General features: G+C 38.5%; 1 protein-coding gene across 1 annotated transcript in view; it reads right to left on the reverse strand.

Annotated features, from left to right (window-relative positions):
• SCFD2 (sec1 family domain containing 2) overlaps positions 1-21932 on the reverse strand; it is a 408506-nt gene that overhangs the window by 358637 nt on the left and 27937 nt on the right. The window contains exon 3 of the mRNA XM_075195616.1: positions 10544-10671. Coding sequence (XP_075051717.1) covers positions 10544-10671 — 128 coding nt within the window. The remainder of the gene's footprint in view (positions 1-10543; positions 10672-21932) is intronic.

Here is a 21932-nt window from a genome sequence, read left to right on the forward strand (position 1 = left end):
GGGGTACGTGTGACATAATTGGGAACCTGTTTTGATGTCATTAAGGGTGTGGCAAGGTACAGAAAGGTCCAAAATGACAAAGAGCAAGTAAAGACAGAACTCTCTCAGACTGTGCCAAGCCTGCAAAAAGGGATAACTTAAACCTATGTCTTAAAGGGAAAGAAACCTCAAGGATTTTCTTTCTTTGCTAAACAACAGTTAGGAGCACTGTGGAAATAATTAATCCTCAGTAATATAGTTGAAGCATGTTGAATCTGTATTCTCTTGGTAGAGAAAAGAAGTTATTATTTATTAGAAGTTATTTATATATCGACAAGATATTATGCAGCAATTTACAGAGGATATTTTATCACTCACATAAAAGCCAATTAACCTACACTCTTTGGAGTGTGGGAGGAAACCGGTGTACCTGGAAGAATCCCATGCAAACAGGGGGGGGGCATACAAACTGCACACAGATAGTGCCCTGGTCGGAATCAAGCCCACGACCCCGGAACTGTTGATGACGATGATAGCACAAAGAAGTAACATAATACGTCCTTAATAAATAGTATTTAAAAGAAATAACAGATTGTGCTATACAGCTGTTGACATGAAAGCTTGGAGAAAAATATGCCCACTGTTAGCTCTATGAATTAATCATAATTTCAGCAGTATGTATTACAAATCTCTCACAAAATAATGCTTATTCTTTTCTCTATGTTTGTGATCTGTTTGAAATCTGCTTTCCTTTCCACCGCTTCCTTAACAGAATCTCTACATCCCTTTAATCCAGGTGGACCTATAAATATGTACTTTTCTTTCCATATGATAGAGAGTTCCCTGCTGAGACACAGAGTGAGCAGAAAGGAAGGAATAGAGAAGTCTTCCCCAGAGCCAAGAATGCCCACCAGTCTTATTTTTCTACCATTTCCTGCAGAAACTTCTTATTCTTCAAATACAAAGCATTCTTCATATGTTTCATGACAATATATTGCTTGCACATACAACATTACATGCAGATATGTGAATTTATATCGCAACAAGCACAATGTTTCTCGAGGAGGGACAGAAGCATATGTACTTCCCATAAACCCTTTAATTTCACAGTCACAAAAAAATCCAGAGAAATCTTGAACTGGACACAAATGGACCTGTAAATAAGTTGTATAGATTTCCATGCAACAATATATTAATTAGCAAATCCAAGGCAAGAACTCGCCTTGACGAACAAAAAAAGGCCTTTGATGTTCTAGAAACCGCATTTTTAATACCCATCTCCTGTTAAACATCTCCCAAGCAACTATCAGTCTGGTTTCTTACTGGCTAGTGGCTGCTTAGTTTCCTTTCCTGCACAGAGTTTAGTATAGATAGAGAAAGAAACAGCAAAATCGGACAGCAGGCTAATAGCATGTCCACCACCTGGCGGAAGAAATCGATTTATGGGAAGTGTGAGAGACACAGTGGGCTGTGCACAGTATTAAAGTAATTTTATCGTTTTCCAATAAGCATTGTCTAAGCGATTTCTTGTGTTTCCAAAGCACAAACAATTTATTTATCAGATGCAAAAGTTTTAGCAATTCAATACATAATTATAATACAGTACAGCCGATACCAAATACATACATACCACTGCGCCCGCCTGCGCTCCACTGGTACCAGCTACAGTACTTCACACCAGAATACTGTGGTCAGAGAATGACTGGGCTAGTACCAGCAAAGCTGTATTATATACACTCAGTGTTACAAAGAAAACAATGCAGATGATGTGGCTTGCTTCTATTGGTCCAGGCTTCAGGAACGTCCAGTGTACTGCAGATCATAGGCCAGTTCAAACCAAAATATCCAAAGGTATCTCTCCAGGTGATGTGCTCCGACTTTCCCACCAAGAATTCAGTGTCAACTAGTCTATTTGCATTTTACAGTCTGTATCACTTTAAACTATTATTCCCTAACATCTCTAACTAGAGTATGCAATGTCCGATCTCTTCGGCAAATGAACCGAACAACTGCTGATGAATAGGAGATTAAAATGATAGCAAACATGACACAGTTCCTGTAACCTGAACCTTGAATATAACTAGCGTGTACATATAACCTTGATATATAATATATATATATATATATATATATATATATATATATATATATATATATATATATATATATATATATATATATTTATATATACACACACACACACACATATATATACATATATACAACCTAAATACCATCTGCTCATAAATCACTGTGGGATGGAACCATTATAAATATAAAGTATATAAATAAATAAATGTGAGAGTGCGAGTCTATGTGTGCGGATTTTATCGTGCGATCTTGCCGTGCCACATGTTACGTGCATACTGATCGCAATCGCACGGTAAAACAATATTAACCAATATACTTAAGTTCATCCAATTATACGACTTTGACAGTTCCACCCTTTGATAGTATAATAAACTATCACCTTAAAGATTTTAGATGCAGGATCTCAGTATCACGTTTCATTGCTCTGTAATGTAAGTCCCACTTGGTGTATGACCACGCTGTCTGTAGATCCTAGACAGGTTACCATAAGAGAGAGTCTTAATCCTAGAAACAATTTTTCTTACTTTTACTATAGGCCGTATACCTCTGGAGCTTGGCGATAACCTTTTGTATGCCCTGCAAGGGTGCAATAAAACATGTAATGCATTATCTGGAATGGTACAGGGTTCGATAGAACATGTATCAACAATATAAAATATTCTACTACAGTTCTTCATGTCTTTAAGCTGAGACAACACTTAAACACTGCATGTTCACTAATAACATCATCCTATGTCTATCAACAATGTCATATACGATCTCCTTCAGCTTGAGTTAGTACATATATCCTAATAATGTCATCAGTTCTTTCCATCAACACTTGTGGGGCGGGCTATTGTCTGTTTGTTCTCTCCATTCTCCCAATGCTCAATTTTCCTTGTAACAGTGATCAGTTTGCCAAATATTGGGAGACTCCAAACTAAGGGACCTAGCTGTCTTACCTTTCCCCTAGTGACCTCCCACCCCATAATTCGGGTACCTCAGGAATATTTAGTGGAAAGAGAACTAGTCCTACTCGATATAATCTCTGAGGCACGTGAGAGCTCACCCAGCACTTTTTGGTCTACAACCTTACCCACCCAAGAATGATAATCATTCTCAAGGATGCCTGCTGAAGGCCGAATATTACTGGACTGGCATCGCTGGATGTATCTCTCTTCAACTATGGGGTCAAAGTACTTACAGACGTAATACTCCTCAGACAATACCCCCTTCGCACTTTCTCCAAGTTTTCCAAATTTTCCTTTACCCCTGAATTGAATAGAGTAATTGGCTGGACCGATTGTGCTACCAACTTCTCCTTCATCCCCAACTCCTCAATATCACTACCTGAACCAGCCTCTGTCACCTGTCTACCATCGAAAGAATTGACTGTCCTGAAAAGAGAATGAGACAAGAAAAACACAGAACAGGAAAAACTACAACTTCATGCTGGACTACTGTCTTAGTCTTTGGCTCAGGTGTTGCTAACTGCATTCGGGGCCTTCCAGAACAGATTCATGAGTGTAGTTGGAACCTTCTCTGGCTGTTGGCTCCTCTGCAGTGGGTGGAATGGGTACCAGTGTCTCTCTGAAACCCCTAAAGACGTGATGCTGGTAGCCCACACTTGGTACCTGTCTGTCAAATAACCTGAGCCTAGGAAATTACTGTTCCACAACTTACTCTCCCGGTCCAACATCCTGACAGTTAGTGTAAAACCTCAGGAGACAGTGTTTTGAGCGTTCTCGATTGCTGTCTCACTATTTACCTTTCCTCTCAAGGTCTAGAACAGTCTCTCAGTTACAAACTCATCACAAGAAAGTCAAAACCATTTCAAAAGACAACAGGTTAAGAGGCAGCTTAGGAGTGATCTTGATAGTGGGGAGGACTAGTGGGCAAAGCTATCAGTCACTTTAATCAAGTTTCAACCCTCATTCTATTCAATTCGTTCTAACTAGTACCGTTACTTTATTCTCACACTGGTTTGTGGCTAATCAAAAAGTATGTAATTTGTTATCACTGCTCATAAATTATACATTTATTATCAATAACATGAATACCCCTATCACCTATTATAACTCTAGGGCTATCACACTGAATAACAAAAGCCCTGAGTATGACACAGTAATACATTAGAAACATTTCAATACACCTTTACCCAGATATATATAATCGGTACACCAGTGCATACTTGAGGATTCTGCAAGGTGGTAATTGGATGACGTGGATTTGTTTTACCTGGAGACATTCTTCAGGTAACACAAATATTCATATATTAACTAATATGTGTGTGCATGCGCGTGTGTGTGTGTGTGTGTGTGTATGTACACAGTTTAAAACAATACAACAAAAAAACAAAACAAAACAGATTTGTCAGCTGTCACATAAAACCCTGCTGTCTATTTGACAGCCATGTACGTCCTGGTGTGACAGCCATGTACAGTCGTGTGTGTAAGTGTGGACTTTACTAGCAGCTACTTCAGTTGGTAACTGTGTCACTGTCACAAGTCCTCCATGTAATGTTCTACTAATGTACTACCATTGCTATATAAAAAGTTTCGCCTCAACGTCGCCCCCTAGACTAGAAAAATGCTGAAGACCAACGTATATCAATTGATTTCCCTCTGCCAACTCACATGCCATTTTCAATCCCACACGTTCAGCTACTTGGCTAAGTGAGAAGGGCAAAGGGGTCTATCTCTATAACACTTTCTTCAAATATAACAGTATCCAGTACATGTCTGTCTAACAGTGAAAAAATATAAAACATGAAAATTTTACCTTTTCTAGGGTTTCACATTATGTCGTGTCTTATGGCAAAAATCCTACTCGAATGTTCTACACAGAGATGCATATCTGTATGTCTAACCTCCAGCAATCTGCTGTCTCCACCCTTTGTGCATATATATATATATATATATATATATAAAAATAAAGGCACACTTTGCGCAGGAGACAAAAATGCAGATATGCAATGTATAAAACATGAATCATATTTCCACAACAAAAACCTTACTGCTTCAAATCAGTAGCTTCTATACACATAAAATCAAACCCCTAGCTGCTTCTGTGACTTATGTCAATATAGTGTGTGTATCCCTGACTCCGTCTGATGTCACCAATGTCTTAGACCCATGAATGAGACCATGTCTATGTGTTTTCACATAGAAAATTGGAATTGGAGAGCAACGAATAATAAGAATACAAGAATTTGAATACAAACAGAAAGGCAGAAAAGGAGATTTTACAGCAAACATAACAGCTGGATTGGACACTATGGGAAAATGGCTGTATTTATTCCACTAACCCCCTTAGCTATTCGCTAAACTATTACCCCTCCCCATACTTAACTAGGGGGTCTTACATCAACCGTGCAATCCAGTGTTGTCCATCGTTAGCTCATATGGAACTCGGTATCACCATAACTATATACCTTTGTGACAGACTTCCTAGCTTATAATAGAGAAGTGAAAAAAATTAACTCTTAGTGACTCATACTTAGTATCTTACGTGTGTTTCCATCTGAAATGCATAAAACGACATATAGAGCAGTTCTAGTCCATGGACAATGCATTTCTACATGTCTTCTGGGAACTACGCCATCTCTGTCCGCCTTCCCATTGGGAACTGCTATTGTGCGGACAGAATGCAAACCTACCAAATCACTACATTCTGAACTAGTTGCTGGATTTGCTGTTGCAGTATAATGGATGTCCCCCCTTCTATTAATCTCTACATTATTCTCACCAATTTCAGCCGCTGCTCCTGCTGGTGGAACTGTTCCCCTTCCTTATCCATGTGGTGCCTCTTGCATGTTGCTAGCATGGGCAATGGCTGAAATGACGGTGGGTTCACTTTCTTCCCTTAATACATTATCCTTAACATAAATTATAGGATAGGAAGTTTCTGGTTATATTTTTAACATTTTTGGTATCGGCTGTACTTATCACCCCAATCACATTTAAGTCGAGGGCGCACATGCACTCAGTTCTCCACGTTTCTCAACGCTCACTTCCGCTGAGTGCGCGCTTCGCGCCACACCTACTTCCGCTGTGCACGCGCTCCCTTGCCACGTGTACCCTTCCTGTTCCTACAATTTTAAAGTCATCATGTTTAATTCTCGTTTTTGTTGGTTTAATCAACCGTACTTTTTGTTACATTATTCAACACCTCTGAATTGAAACTACCGATCTTTGGAAAAGGTCTCTCACAATCCTTGGTCATCCTGACCCATTTGTTGCAATACGCCGTTGCGTACGCACCATATTTCTTAAACATAAGAAACCAAACCAATCGTCCCTTCCTTAGGCATAACATTGACCATCTCTAGCGTATGCTTAGCATCCAAATTGAACAATATCAATATCTATGCGGACCACAGGGATATCAGCTCCTCAATACCCTGCCTCTCCAACAAATACTTTCAACACTCTGCAACACGCAATCTACCGCTAGAGATCTTTAACGGCCGAGGACATATTTGCTCAAGCCGCGTCCACTCGCTCCATCAAATACCAAACGAGGACCCCTAATACAGAAATATCAATGCGGACCACATGGATATCAGCTCCTCGACACCCTGCCTCTCCAACAAATCTGTTTTCACCGTATACCTTGTATACTACTTATTCAAACCATATACTTCTTCAATACACCGTATACTACTCACAATACCGTATACTACTGAAAAACCACACCGTATACTACTCACAATACCGTATACTACTAAAAAACCACACCGTATACTACTCACAATACCGTATACTACTGAAAAACCACACTGTATACTACTCACAATACCGTATACTACTGAAAAACCACACCGTATACTACTCAAAATACCGTATACTACTTAAAAACACACCATATACTACTTAAAATACCATTTACTACTGAAACTAACACCGTATACTACTAATAAATACTGTATACTCCATTCTCTTTTCAAACACAACCTCGGCCGTCCAGCCCACCTCGTCACGCAGCAACAGATATCCCTGTCTTTTCAACAGTAAATCACCTCTTTGTCTTTCTCTTTTCAACAGTATACAAATTCTTCTCTTATCTGTCTCTTTTCAACAGTAAATAAACTCTTGTCTTTATACATACCATTCACATACACATACAACCTTTTGTTTTTTGCACAGTAAATAGATTTCCCAAACAATAGTAATATCTTTTCAGAGGCTTTTAGCAACATTATTTATTATAATAATAAATAATGTGGTGTGATTTAGTAAGACAAAACATAATTGTGGGAGCATACACACTCTTGCAATATCTGACCAAAGGTTTGTTTATTGTGTGATCTCCACAATCAGTGCATTAGTGTGTGTCCAGCCTAAATGTAGCCTCGTTTTAACCAACTACATAAAAGGTAAGCGATGGCTTATCAATTTTACTCAAGGCTCCCGAGTTCTGCATTATTTTATTCATCCCAGAATTTCACTTGAAGGATGAGAATCTACTATGTTCCTGTAATGCTACATTTCATGAATTGTACAGTTTCCTCTTACATGACAATCATGTCTTTGGAGGCATTATACGTGTCTTAGTGACATGTCAAAACCCTAAGCTGTTATTCTGCTTTAGTATGGAGTCTAACATGAAAGATATAGCATATTTTGTATCCAAACACAGATGTATGTGAAAATCACAGACACTTCTCCAAGATTCCTGGAGGGAGAGCTGCGAGTTTTTCCAATATATACACTTTGACATTAGTTATCTAGCCAATGACAAGCCCAAGAGTGGCATTAAGCAATGGCACTAGAAGCATAAACACACAGATTACTGATTTCTAGAGTTATATAACACAATATGTATAAAATATACATTGTCTACATTTAGTATGTAGAAACAATGAAATGTAGAGGAATAGGCACATAGAAACTGTGTGTGTCTGCCCTTACAGTGTAACAATACTTTGTACATAATAGTTTAGTGCAGCATCCCCTTTTGTATAGATAATAGATTCAATGGAACCCCTGTAAAATACAATTTTATTTACTCATCATTGGTATTATTAAATTCATTTTACTATAATTTGACACAACCTGTGTACGGGATTACAAATGTGAAAAAAAAAAAGGAATAGAGGTAATATTCAGCGGATCCAAATTCAAGCACTGGAATATCTCTCCAGCTGTAATCTTCCTAAACTACAACTACATTGTATCCGTCAACAGCCCAATTACATAGGAATAAAGCCTAACAATGAAGGCTGCTCCTGTCCCTGGCAGGATCCCCACTCATAATTTACCAAAAAAAATGAGTCATTTTATTCTCATGCCACCACTCACAGAAATCATTAAATCTATTAGAGATGGAGCAAACGTTTGTTGAGCCAACACAACTGCCACAATCACAGTTGTCCATAAGGAAGGCCAAGAGGCAACATCCTGTGGTGGTTACCACCCAATTTCTATACTAATTGTTGACTAATATTTTCACTACAGTCCTGGATAACAGGCTCAATTTATAGATCCCAAAGATAATTCACCCTGACCAGGTTGCTGTACTTGGATAACAAGCACTGGACAACACACCTTGGGGTAGATTTACTAAAGTTTTTAAAAGGGAAAAGTGGAGGTGTTGCCTATAGCAACCAGAATCTAGCTGTCATTTTCTAGAATGTACTTAATAAATGATAGCTAGAATCTGATTGGCTGTTATGGGCAACACCTCCACTTTCGATTTTAGAAGCTTCAGTAAATCTACCCCGAGGAGAGCAATCAACTGTTCTACTTAGAGCATTAGACACTGAAAAAGCCTTTGATTGTGTAGGATGGCCCTTCATGCTGAAGGCCCTAGAACCCTTCGGACTGGAAGGGGAGTTCCTAACTGTGATTACTTTACCACAGCTTCAGCCCTAATGAATCAGCACCCACCAAGGTTGTCCCTTTTCCTCCTTATTTTTGCATCAGTAATGGAAGTCACTGAAATCCAGGATTCAACAAAACTCTGACATATTGGATAGTAGAGTGGATCTCATGTAGCTTTGTATGCTGACAACATTCCACTGTCAGTCTTCAAACCAACGATCACCCTCCACAATGTATTCAGAGAAGCTAACCAATTTGGCCTTCTATCCAATTACAAAATCAACAGTAGCAAAACTGAAACTTTATACTTTTTCTTACCTCATAGCTTCTAAAAAAAAATATTGAAATTAACCTTCAATTCAAGTGGAAAGTAAATAAACTTAAGTATCAAGGAGTTTACATCACCAAGAATAGAGATTCTCTTTAAAGCTAACTACTCCCTTCCCCTTGCCACAATCAAATCTAACCTACCAACATGGAATACATTGTACATTTCCTGCATTGGGCACATCACCTCAGTTAAAAATGAACATATTATCTAAACTCCTCTAACTTTCACTAGCATTACTCAATGTCACCTTTAAGATCTTTTTGTCCTTTCAGTGGATGGTATTTGCGTTCATACGGTCAGGGAAAAAACTTAGACTTAGAAGTGGCACTCTGCAACATCCAACGTTGGAAGATGAGCTGGGAGTTCCCAACTTTAAAAAATATTTATTCGCTATCATTTTATCTCTGTCAACCTGAGCCTGCTATAGTAAACTGTATAACTTATCTCCTTCGCCATCCGCCTTGATACCACTCAATCCAGATGCACACAATCAGCTTTGCTAACACTGCATTTCCATGTTGGTTAAGGCCAACTTTAGAGGTTTGCGTGACTTAACTAATACGGGAATATTTCCAACTTTTGCAAATTTATAAATCTATAATCTCCCCTCTATAGCCCTGCATAAATATTTACAAAGCAGATATTTTTATGATTTGTCAATGACCAAATTCAAGCAATGAGCTCCATACACTGCACACTTCACCATGTGGTTTCACCAGACTGGCAGGAACCAATCATAATGGGAGCAAAGTGAAGAAGAACAAGGAGTCCTGGAAGTGATAATATGGCCCCCACAGAGCCCTGATCTCAACATCACCCAGTTTGTCTGGGATTACATGAAGAGACAGAAGGATTTGAGCAAGCTACATCCACAGAAGATCTGCTGTTAGTTCTACAAGATGTTTGGAACGACCGAGTTTCTTCAATAACTGTGTGCAATTGTACCTAGACAAATTGATGCTGTTTTGAAGGCAAAGGGTGGTCACACCAAATATTGATTTGATTTAGATTTCTCTTCCGTTCATTCACTTTGCATTTTGTTAATTGAGAAAAATAAAATATTAACACTTCTGTTTTTGAAAGCATTCTTACTTTGCAGAATTTTTTCCACACCTGCCTAAAACTTTTGCACAGCACGGTATAACGTCTAGAAAAACAAAATCATTATTTTATTGGTACAATTACCTTCCACTAATTACTATATTCCCAGCCCTATATTCTAAAAACCCATATATCTTCTAATTACTATCTGCAGCCCTACCCACTTAATAGAGCTTTATAAACATATAACACGTATCTCTATATTATGTGATGTGCAGGTACATTGTACAAAGCTCACCCATGCTCATTTTAATGGGCAGTTTCTCTCTGCTGGCTGCATCTACAAGATGTCTTCTCACTTCCATCACCGCTTCCTTCTGCTTCATGTGCATCATAGACTCCCACAGAGATTTGGCAGCAGGATCTCTACAAAACAAGATGGGACTATTGTGTACAATTAATACTTTCATCCACTAATTTTCTACCATCACGCAATGATCTCTGTACATTTGCTGGCTGACTATAACAATACTGAATTTATGTTCATCTGGGCCACAGCTGGAGAACTAACCACAACATTTAATTAACATCTTAGAAATAAATGGATTACCCTCAAGCCACACAGCCAGAAACTTACATATATATTATTTTGTCAAGTTTAAAATAAAAATCAGTCAATAGAAATATTGTATGGATGAAACAACAATGGTACTTTGTGAAAACTCTTCTGTTAGTGTTCAAAGAAATACCACATTAAATGTAAATATTCCTATGGCAGTGTTGTCCAGCTGGTGTACTGTATAAGACCACAATACGTATATAGCCTTGTGTGCATGAAAACACCACTGCATGTAATATACTGTCATCTAAACAGTTCCCAATGTGTGATCATGTGTTTATGCCACATATAACCTCAGGGGCCTAAACAGAAATGCCTGGCCCAGTAACACAATTCTAAGTCATGACAATGTCAGCTACAATCCCAGTGACTATCCAATCAGGCAGATAAGTAATTACATTAGTAACAATCATACTCGCCAACTCTCCCGAAATGTCCAGGAAATTGTCACGGGGGGGCGGGGCCAAAATGACGCAATTCACCGCACCCCGCCCTCCAACCACACCCCCTGCCTGGGATCTCCCGGAAAGAACTTTAAAAAGGTTGGTAAGTATGGTTGCAATCTGTCACATTAGTCTGAATTATACATATGGTGATTTTATCCTCCTTATTTTTCACCTCATATAACTACTTAGATAAATTTAAAGCCAAATTAAGTCCGTACTTTCAGTGACATGGTTTCCTCTATGAGTCACCTGTGCTGTCAGACCACACTGCAGTCACTAGGACGTTGCTATACGTATAGATACCCCGCTGTACACAGTCTAATGCTGGGTACACACTACAGAAAATGTAAACTAATGCCATATCAATAGCAATAGTACCAATGTCTGCAAAAAAAATAGTCCTGATCAGCATGCGGATTCTGTGTACACTCTATACAGGTTTTAAAAGATTTACTGTCAGATCTGTGCTCCTCATCTGTCATAACCATCGGCTGAAAAGATCATGACTCTTTAAACCTAATGGAAATCCTGATCGTAAGTGCGTACACACTGCAGGATTGTAACGGAATTGTTTCATCGATGAACAAGCTTTTTAATCCGATTAAAAAGCAAATGAAACAACACAATGGGCTTTGGAACGATAATCGCTCATCGTTTCAGTGTACTCACTGACACAATATTGGGCCAAACAGTCATTCATTTTGTGATCGGCCCGATAATCATCTCAAAAGCCTGTAATGTGTACCAAATTCATTGCACGTAAACATTCGAAATTAATGTCACTTGTTCCTCAAGGTTCAAATTTTGTATTTTTCTATACCCATGAATAAGTATTTATGACAGTAATCAGTTTGTTATTACAGAGAAGTACACTAGTAGTAGATTATTAGCTCCAGGTGGTAATGCAGCTTTAAAAAGAAAAATTAAAATGTGAAATAACCTTCATGGTGTCCTGTTGACAGATATACAAGAAGCCACATTCCTTAATAGCATGAAAAATGGGAAGGACTTAGTGGGGCATTGGTTGGACCAAGAAATATAATTCCAGCAGCACAGGGGGTCTGAGAAGAGCCTCCAATCAAAGCATATTTTCAGTGTTGTGGCAATAATTGGGGTATAATTGCTGCTTTTATCTTTAGCAACACCATTGGTTGCACTGTATTATACTGCATCGTAACATTCACACTCAACATGCATTTATGATTGGAGCATTACACACTGTCAATTGTCATTTTAACTTGCAATGTGCTATACATTATTGCTAAAGTAACAGTAGTTCATTATACAAAAAGGAACCTCAAGTAATTGATAATGACAAATAGACACAAGAATTTCCATCGTCAAGTCTTCAAAATCTGGGAGGGTCCCTGGAAATTAGGGACAGTGTGCAATGATTTACTTCTATGTCGTACTGTATTTGTGTGCTGCATGAGAGTCATGGTTATACAGGTAACGCTATTAAAATCAAAACAAGCATTTAAAGAACAATGAAACATAAAATACAAGTTGATACAATAAGAAAACATATCATTCACACATATATACATGTATGTAAAGTTGCCATAGAGTGATTAACCACAGGAAATTGGCCAAACCTTTGTTTTTTTGCTGAGTACAAGCGGTTTGTCCTAAGCTATGAGCCATTCTAGGTTCTGAAGGGTCCATTGGTATGTACTTTCATATGCTTCCAGACAGATGCTTGATTTGCATAGGAAAAAAAAGGCTCCCTCCACAATAACAGTCTTATCATAGACATCACTAGTTCTAACAAGTTTCTTATATTCTAATATATCTGTCATATGTTTCTATGTATTCTTATGAGTTTTTTGTAAGTGTCCTAGATATTATAAATGTCAGCGGTATCTTTTTTTTTTTTTTTTTTTAAACTAGGTATGTTTTTATTGAAAATTGTGTACATAATAGATTAAGAAAAATAAAAACAAAAACAAGGGGATAACATCAATATGGGACCAGTATCTATTTTTTTTATTAAAAAAAATATATAGTTGTAACCAGAGACTAAATATTTTGCATACATACTATATATAATAGTTGCTCATTTATGTAAAGGATTATATAATTTATGCTAAATGGACATTGTGACACTATTAATTTGTTTCTTGCATGACCGTGAAACCAGTAATGTGCAAACTTTTTAAGGTTAATTCCACTTAAAATAACAGTAGGATTATGGTATTCCTTCTGATACAGTTCATATATGAAACAGAACCAGACAGGGCTTCCTGCCCTGGTGATGGAACGATTAGCTATTATCATCAGCACCTATTTATACACAGGGAACTCACTCACAGCAGTCCCTGCCCCAATACATTCTAAATTCCCTAAAACATACACAGACTAGGGTCAATTTGATAGCAGCCAATTAACCTACAAGTATGTTTTTGGATTGTGGGAGGAAACCGGAGCACCCGTGGGGAAACCCACGCGGGCGGGGAAAATATACGAACTTCACATATATCAGATCTTAATCTTATAATAGTGTGGAGTACAAATCAGGGAGACTATCTCAAAGAACTCATTATTTGCGGATAATATTCTTTTAACATTAACTCAACCTTCAATCTCACTGTCTAATTTAGCATCAATATAGTGACATTTGAGGATAGAAGATTGATTATTCAAAATTTGAGGCCATGATTCTACCGCTTCCCCCCAAGACAAAGACTGCTTGACAGCGAAGCACAATTTTAAGTTGCAGAAGAAAAATATAAAATATTTGGGGGTTAACTCAGTGGTGGGCAACAGGCGGCTATAGAGCGTCATGAGGCTCTCCGAAGCTCCACATGTGGACTCAAGTTTTATCGTCGGATTTGTTTGTTACAGCTGGTAACACTTGTCTAAAATGACATGTTATTACAGATAGGTATTATATAAACTTATCACTGAGATTAAGGGTATTGTGTGACCCTATTAAAGGGTATCAGGTTGCCCATCACTGCCCTAGATACTATCTTTTGTATCAGGAAAATTTCACTCCGTTGTTTCTAAACTTCAGGCTGAGCTGAGCTCTAGGAACCGTCACATTATTTTGTGGCTGTGTAGGATCATCACTGTTAAAATTAGGGTTATACTAAAAATGGCATTTTCAAAAGCTTCCAACCTCTGCCCCATTCACTTTGCTAAATAACGTCCAAAGGCTTTATCTAGACCACCATAGGGGGAAATCCAGCCTTCCCCCCAGAGATATATGACCGCCCCCCAGATGAGGAGATTTATGGTGACATAAGGGAAGAAATAGTGAACCAAATAAATTTCTAGTTAAAGGAAATCCCCGGATAAAGTCTACTATGTATGGTATTATTCCATGAATGGATTGAATAAGATGTTTCTTAATACTGATCCAGGATGCTGGCGGAATTGTGGCTACAAGGAAACTCTGCTTCAGATTTGGTAGATCTACCCGGTAACTGCTCTTTATTGAGACATGGTTCATAGCCTTCTTGACTTTATGGTTTTTTTTCTCTTCTCCTACCCTCCAAAAAACCTCATCAAAGACTCTAAGAAACTTGTCTCGCACATCCTAGCGGCCGCTAAATGTGTACTAGCTAGGTACTGAAAGAACCCTCTTCCTTTTTCTTTGGAGGAATTTAAAAACTATATTTGATGGGTAGCAGCTATGGAGAAAATAACATAATATCTTAATGAGAGAGGACATGTCTCTGGGTAGGTCTGGACCCCATGGTGGTTTAGGATAGTCCATCTTAATTTAATCCTCTACAGCGCTTATTCCCAGGATAGCTGCCTGGATCTCCACCCCTCTCGATAATTAAAATTTTTCGTTAATAATTTTCTTAACTGGCAACCTGTGGCTGACATGTGCACTTAAAAACAGAAACAAACCTTTTCTCCATAAAAGCTCATGATATAAGTCTGTAAACCTCTCCCCTCCCCCATTTGTACTTTGTTTTAGTCCCCCATAGTTATAAAAACTGAGCCCAGGTTCACAAGTGGAGGACATGGATGCCATCAATTTCTGGCTTAGTACTTAGTGCTGGGGAGGAACCATACATAGAATGTTTTGTATTGTGGGCTGGGTGACCAACTCTAAACTAGTTGACCGGTGACTAGCGAGGTGACTGAGTGCTTAGTCAGAAGCAGGGTTGCAGGAAATTGTAAATACTTTTGTTTATTTAAATGCTGGAACTACACCTCTTGCTGATTGTGCCATTCTGACATCCCTGAATAAAGCACAACAAAGTACACACATACATATACAAACACACACACACACACACACACACACACACACACACACACACACATTATATATATATATATATATATATATATATATATATATATATATATATATATAAAAATAAACAACTGTGGAATTAGGTGTGTTATAAGTCCTATTTATTATTTTCTTGTTTTCTGTGGATCTGACTGGCCCACTGAAAGTTTGTTAATGAAGAGTCTCCCTACTACTCTAGTGGACCTTTATTGTGGCCAATGTCCCTCTATCCCAAACTTCTCATTGTAACAGGTAAGGGGCGTTGACAACCTAAGCAAAGCCTAATCAAGCTAAAGAGAGAATCCGCTAAGGCTGTTATATGCATCAGGGACCAGCGGGCTTGAAAGACCCATGGAGAACAGGGGGGAAAAATAGGATTTTATTTTAAAATATCTAATTCCACCCAAAGCTAAACTTTGTACATATAACATTACCAGGCCCATTTATAAACACTTCGGCTCCACGGGAGGTTTCTGTCCTCCCTGAGCTCGCCTCACTTGTTTAATGGGTGCTGTCTTTACTGCAGTTGCTAAATTATAACTTTATGGAAAAATCTAACAAAACAAAATGACCTGTGTGTCTAAATCCCAGTTGTGCCTCTGAAATATCACAAGATGTTTGTTATTATTAGCCAACAGGAAATGCTAACTGCATAAATGTGTTTGGAAACTGTGGGGTTTTTAGAATGTTAGTCAAGTTCTGAATGAATCAGTTAAGTTTTGGACAGGACACGTTTCTAACACTATGCTTATTTTGCTGGAAGAGCTTCAACCTTTGGAAGAAGCAACAATGGGAAAAAACAACAACTTTGCAATGAGTTGCAGGCCCAAAGCGATTAAAGGGTAAATACATTTGATCGTCTCACGCCCAACTCCATATGGAAAACATCAACTCAAAATCAATGGAGATTTCACTAAAACAACTTACACTAATGGAGCTGAAGTAAAGCGCACATATAAAGAAATTAATTAAATTTCTTGACGGATGGTTAATTGGAAAATATTTTTTAGATAAAACATATTTTTTATATTTCTGGTGATACATTTCCTGTTAACTGTTTACTGTAATCTGGTATATTTACTGCTCGTGGATAAGAATTAAATCACCAGCTCACATAGTTATCTCACAGAGGAATAAACAGGGAAACTGAATGCTGGTTATTGGAATATAACAGATTTTAATGGGCCACTCAGCCCTACAGGTAAATATATTGTTTGGTATTAATCTGATATTCTACTGCAGTCATTTAAAACAGCTGATAGGACATCTAAAGAACAATGTCCTAATGGAATCTGATGCAGGTCAATAAGCTGTAAATACAGTAATTTGAGTTGATGTGACGTAATTGCCCATGTATGAATCCACCAAAAAAACCAGTGCTTTTCTGCAAAGCATGTTTGTCAAGATGTCAATCACTCCATGTCTGCTCTGTTAGGGAAACACCCCCTTCTAAAACGTCACCCTGTTGCATAAGCATGAACGAGAGCATGATGAATATTCTGTATTTAGAAATATGTAAAGTTTCATGTATATTATTCAGCCTAGTAATACACAGCTTTTGATAATTAATCACATTTTGCTTTTATTGATGTTGTACATATACACTTAAATCTTACAAATTTAACAAGAAATGAGCATTGAGAGAATATTGCATGTAACTTCCAATTATATGTGCTTCATATTTTTTTATTTTTTTTTTGCACAATGCCGCTTGTTACATAGTTGTCCATGATACTTGGATAATGAACTCAGAGGATAGGTCACAAATTGACCGTTGGGTCTTGTAAACAAGTGTTCCACGCCAGATGGTCTAAAAGAAGCATCTCCATAGTTGTTACCCTATATGGATCGACAACGTACATGTAGCTTTCCTAAGTTTCAAAAAATGTTTGCGTTTGTATTTCTTTTTGAAGAGAGGCCTCCAATCAGGCCATTTGTAAAAATAAAGAATAATTTCTCTTTAAATAAGTGAAGGAATGGTGCTCTGGATCCACATGTGGAGAATGGTCTATCTGTCTGCCACAGAGATGGCCATTATTAGTTTCCCCCAACCCCCCTATGGAAACTCTCATCTCTCTCATATGGTAGGATACCTAGAATGGCCAATTCCGCTGTGAATGGTAAATAGATGACCAATTCTTCTATCGCAAATTTCCACACCCAGAAGCCCGGATGAGAGGGTGTAGTAACAGGTAGTATAACAAAGCTACTGATGATTCTTGACATTTGAGACACTTCATGTTTTGGAGAGTTCTATAATATAGTTTATATGAGGTGAAAGGTATCTTGTATGGAAAATGTTAAAGAACGTTTCCATATCTGGATGCCAGGTGTAAGTTGATTGAAGAACGTTTTTAGTAATTTATCCATTTTCAGATTGGGGAAGTGTTCAAGACACTTTATAAGACCTTACTGTGTGGTCAAGAGGGTCACGCAAAAAATTATAATGCATAGAAATTGCCATCTTTCTACAGGGGCTGGCAGTAAGAGAGTATCTAATTGGTTATCATCATCATCTATTTATATAGCGCTGTACAGAGAACTCACTCGCATCAGTCCTTGCCCCATTGGAGCTTACAGTCTAAATTCAATAACATACACATGCACAGACTAGGGTCAATTTTGTTAGCAGCCAATTAACCTACTAGTATGTTTTTTGGAGTGTGGGAGGGAACCGGAGGAAACCCACGCAAACACAGCGAGAATGTACAAACTCCACACAGGCCATGGTCAGGAATTGAACTCATCACCCCAGTACTGTGAGGAAGAAGTGCTAACCACTAAGCCACTGTGCAGCCCACATTATAGCAGTCCAAATGAGAAAGAAATTTAAACGTGTTATTGGCATAATGCTGATCTTTGGCCTGTGATCTAATGTTTTTTTTAGAAGTTTATAAAAAAAATAAAAAAAAACAACAATTATATATATATTTGTTTTACTGAGAATATCTTCGACACTCCTGCACCAATTAGGATGAAACCAGCGCGAGGTGGTCCAGTTGGATACTGGCCAGGTTTTAGGGGGGTAAGGGGTCCCAATCGGATCTCCCTTTGGTGTATGCTGGCCTGAAGTACGACTCAGGGAGCCTGTCGTGAGCCTTCCACTGGATGGATTTGGATGAAAACTTCACAGTAACCTTGGATCCCAAGAGACATAATAGGAGGTTGATGGCCCGGTCGGACTACCAGTTGGTGAATGCTGGAAAGAACTGGGGAGCCTATTCTGGGCCTTCCACTGGATGGATTTGGATGATATTTAATAGAAAAAAAAATGACAATGGGCATCCACCTCATGGGTGTGTTGGAAGAGCTGCTAAGCTGCTAATTATTTTTTAAATATTGGCAGTTACATAAAACTCACTGAAACATGAAGTTTTAAACCTGGGCAATGTCGGCTACTTCAGCTAGTATCCAATAAATATCCAATTATAACCCAATAATTTACCCACTGATTTTAGACTTCCTGCTTCTATTGAGGTAAAGGGGTGAGCCATCATGCAATCTTGGAAGTCAGGGTTCCCTACAAAAGGTAAGGCTATAGATTTAGATGGGTTTAATTTACAATTGTGCCTTAAAATATGTCAAATCTTGCAGACTGACATTAAAGCGGGTTATCTAAAATATAGGTAGGTATTTCATGATCATGGAGATGCAAGAACATTTTTCTCCAATATAGTATTTGTGTAGGTACTCTTGAAGCCAGTCTCTTAGGTACCTTATTTTGATGTTCAATAGTGACATTACTCTACAATTCAGGTTTATGAACTAAATTAGACCTTGTTCAAAACAAATGACTAAAATGCTAAAAAAAAAAATTTGGTAAAGATTTTGGCCTCCATTTAATCCAAGGTCAGGTAGCCATAGTGCAAATACAGAGAACCTGTTACCGTGTTCTCCGTATCCTATTTATTATTTTATTATATCGTACCTTGAGCACTATATAGTTACTCACAACCCCCATAACTCACACCGAGTTGAGCTACAAGCATGGAGAGAGAGCATAATATTACATGCTATCTCCCAGATAAATGAGATCATAGAGGAAGCCTGTTTACTTTGCTAAACTGATAGGGGCTGAAGCAGAGTTGGTCGAAAATGGGATTAAATTAAAGAAAAGAGCATGAAAGCACAATGTCACAAACTTACTGGCTCCTGTGCTGCTGATTTCCCTGCCTCTGTGTACAGCTCAGCACTTCCTGGTTTGGGCGGTCACATGATATCTGCAGACTAAATAAAGCTCACCTGGACACTGCAGCCTTTTCACAGCAACAAGTTACCACTTTGTGCCTGGCTCTCCCTGTGCTGCTTCTGGCGTTTCCCTGTGTATGAACTTTGGCTTGTTTGACCTCTGCTTCTGGATCCGCTGCTGCCTGTGTATCCGACCTGGCTATCCTTATTGACTACGCTGGTGCCTGTATATCAGACCCGGCTATCCTTATTGACTACGCTGGTGCCTGTATATCCGACCCGGCTATCCTTATTGACTACGCTGGTGCCTGTGTATCCGACCCGGCTATCCTTATTGACTACTCTGGTGCCTGTATATCCGACCCGGCTATCCTTATTGACTACGCTGGTGCCTGTATATCTGACCCGGCTATCCTTATTGACTACGCTGGTGCCTGTATATCCGACCCGGCTATCCTTATTGACTACTCTGCTGCCTATGCACCTGTGTATCTGACCCAGTATCCTTACTGACTACGCTGCTGCCTGTTCACCTGTGTATCCGACCTGGCGACTCTCCTGAGCGTGGTGTATCCTCAGTGTATCCGACCCCGAGTTCCACTGTATGGGGCTTGAATTCTTCTATTTGTGCTGTGTTTCTTCAGCTAACTGATCCTGCTCCTCTGTGCTATACTATACTAGCTCTACAGAGTCTATTCTCTTTATTCTGCTGGATCTCATCCGGAATTTCATTTTAAGTGGTATAATTTAGGTTTACAGTGGCACCCTTTTAAATGCGAACACGGCAGCACTCATCTGAGCTCTTTTTGTCAATTTTATTGGAGGTCCAGAGCTGATATTAACAAACTGTGGTTGCAACCTTAGATTATTGCTCACAATATATATATATATATATATATATATATATATATATATATATATATATATATATATATATATAGTGGACAGAAAGTGTAACACATATCTCCACTTAGTCAATTGGTGGATTCATCATGGGCCTTATAGGTGTCTACCATGTCAATCCTACAATACTATGCCTATAATTGTCATGAGTCCAGCAGTCAATAATAAATCTAAACAGCATTATGTGACTCTTAGAATGCTGAGATACAGTACCTAGTATTGATGATGTCCCTCTTGTTGGCTCATGAGTGGGTTCAGTTCCTGTATAGAACTTTCAACAGTAGATCCAAGGTCTATGTACTTAACCCTTATCATAAATCACCTTACTTCTTATGTTTCCAGAATAGGTGTTTAAATGAGAAGTAGGGAGAGCAGTAACATGAGTAAAGTAGTAACATCAGTAAAGTAACACCCAGTAACAGCAGAAGTGAGCTTCTCAGACCATTGACAAGTCAGTAGAAAGGAAACCACTGATAGATAAGCAGCAGTGTATAGACAAGGAATGCAGCGTAATGTGGTGCAGAATACGGATAACAGAACAAACAGCAGGGCAGAGATAAACCTGCAATAGACAAAATCCGGTCCAAGCAAATAGGATAATTTCAGTCACAGGTTAAGATTTGTTCCAGGCAGCAGACAATCCCTTTATTTTTTTGCTGTTAACCCCATTTATACTTGTGTATCACTGTCCCTCCACTGGGGTTGGAATCATTCCCCATTATATATTTACTGTTCAGTTTGTCAGAGTTAGAGGTGACACAGATGTCGGGGACTCCCCGCAAATTAAGCACATTTGCCGCTCTGGAAAATGTGTAAAATATTGACACATAATGTTACGGGACTAAACTCTCCAGATAAGAGAGGGATGGATTTTTTAGAATATGTCAAGTATGACAATAATGTGAACTGCCAGGAGACGTACTTCTCATCTATCCGGACAGGAAATAGATGAAGTAGTATGTAGACATACTTAATCAGGTTAGGTCCATACCCACCATGCCATCCCAAATCACATATCTTAAAGCACAGTTCAGCTCTGTTTTGTCTGCGGCTACTGAGGAGACATCCAGTAGACTAATAAATAATATATTTGTTGCTAAGCCACACAGTATAAACATGCTGGGACACAGTGGAGATCCTGAACTTACTGCAGTTTTGGTCCCAGCTTCTGTCCATAATCCTGACATCTAACCCTAATAGAAGACAATTACTCCAAACGTCTGCTCTAAAACCAGACGTTTCTTTGGCCCTCAATAAAGAGGTAAAAGTAGAAGTG

Source organism: Mixophyes fleayi, chromosome 1 (assembly GCF_038048845.1).
Source record: "Mixophyes fleayi isolate aMixFle1 chromosome 1, aMixFle1.hap1, whole genome shotgun sequence".
Taxonomy (NCBI): Eukaryota; Metazoa; Chordata; class Amphibia; order Anura; family Limnodynastidae; genus Mixophyes; species Mixophyes fleayi.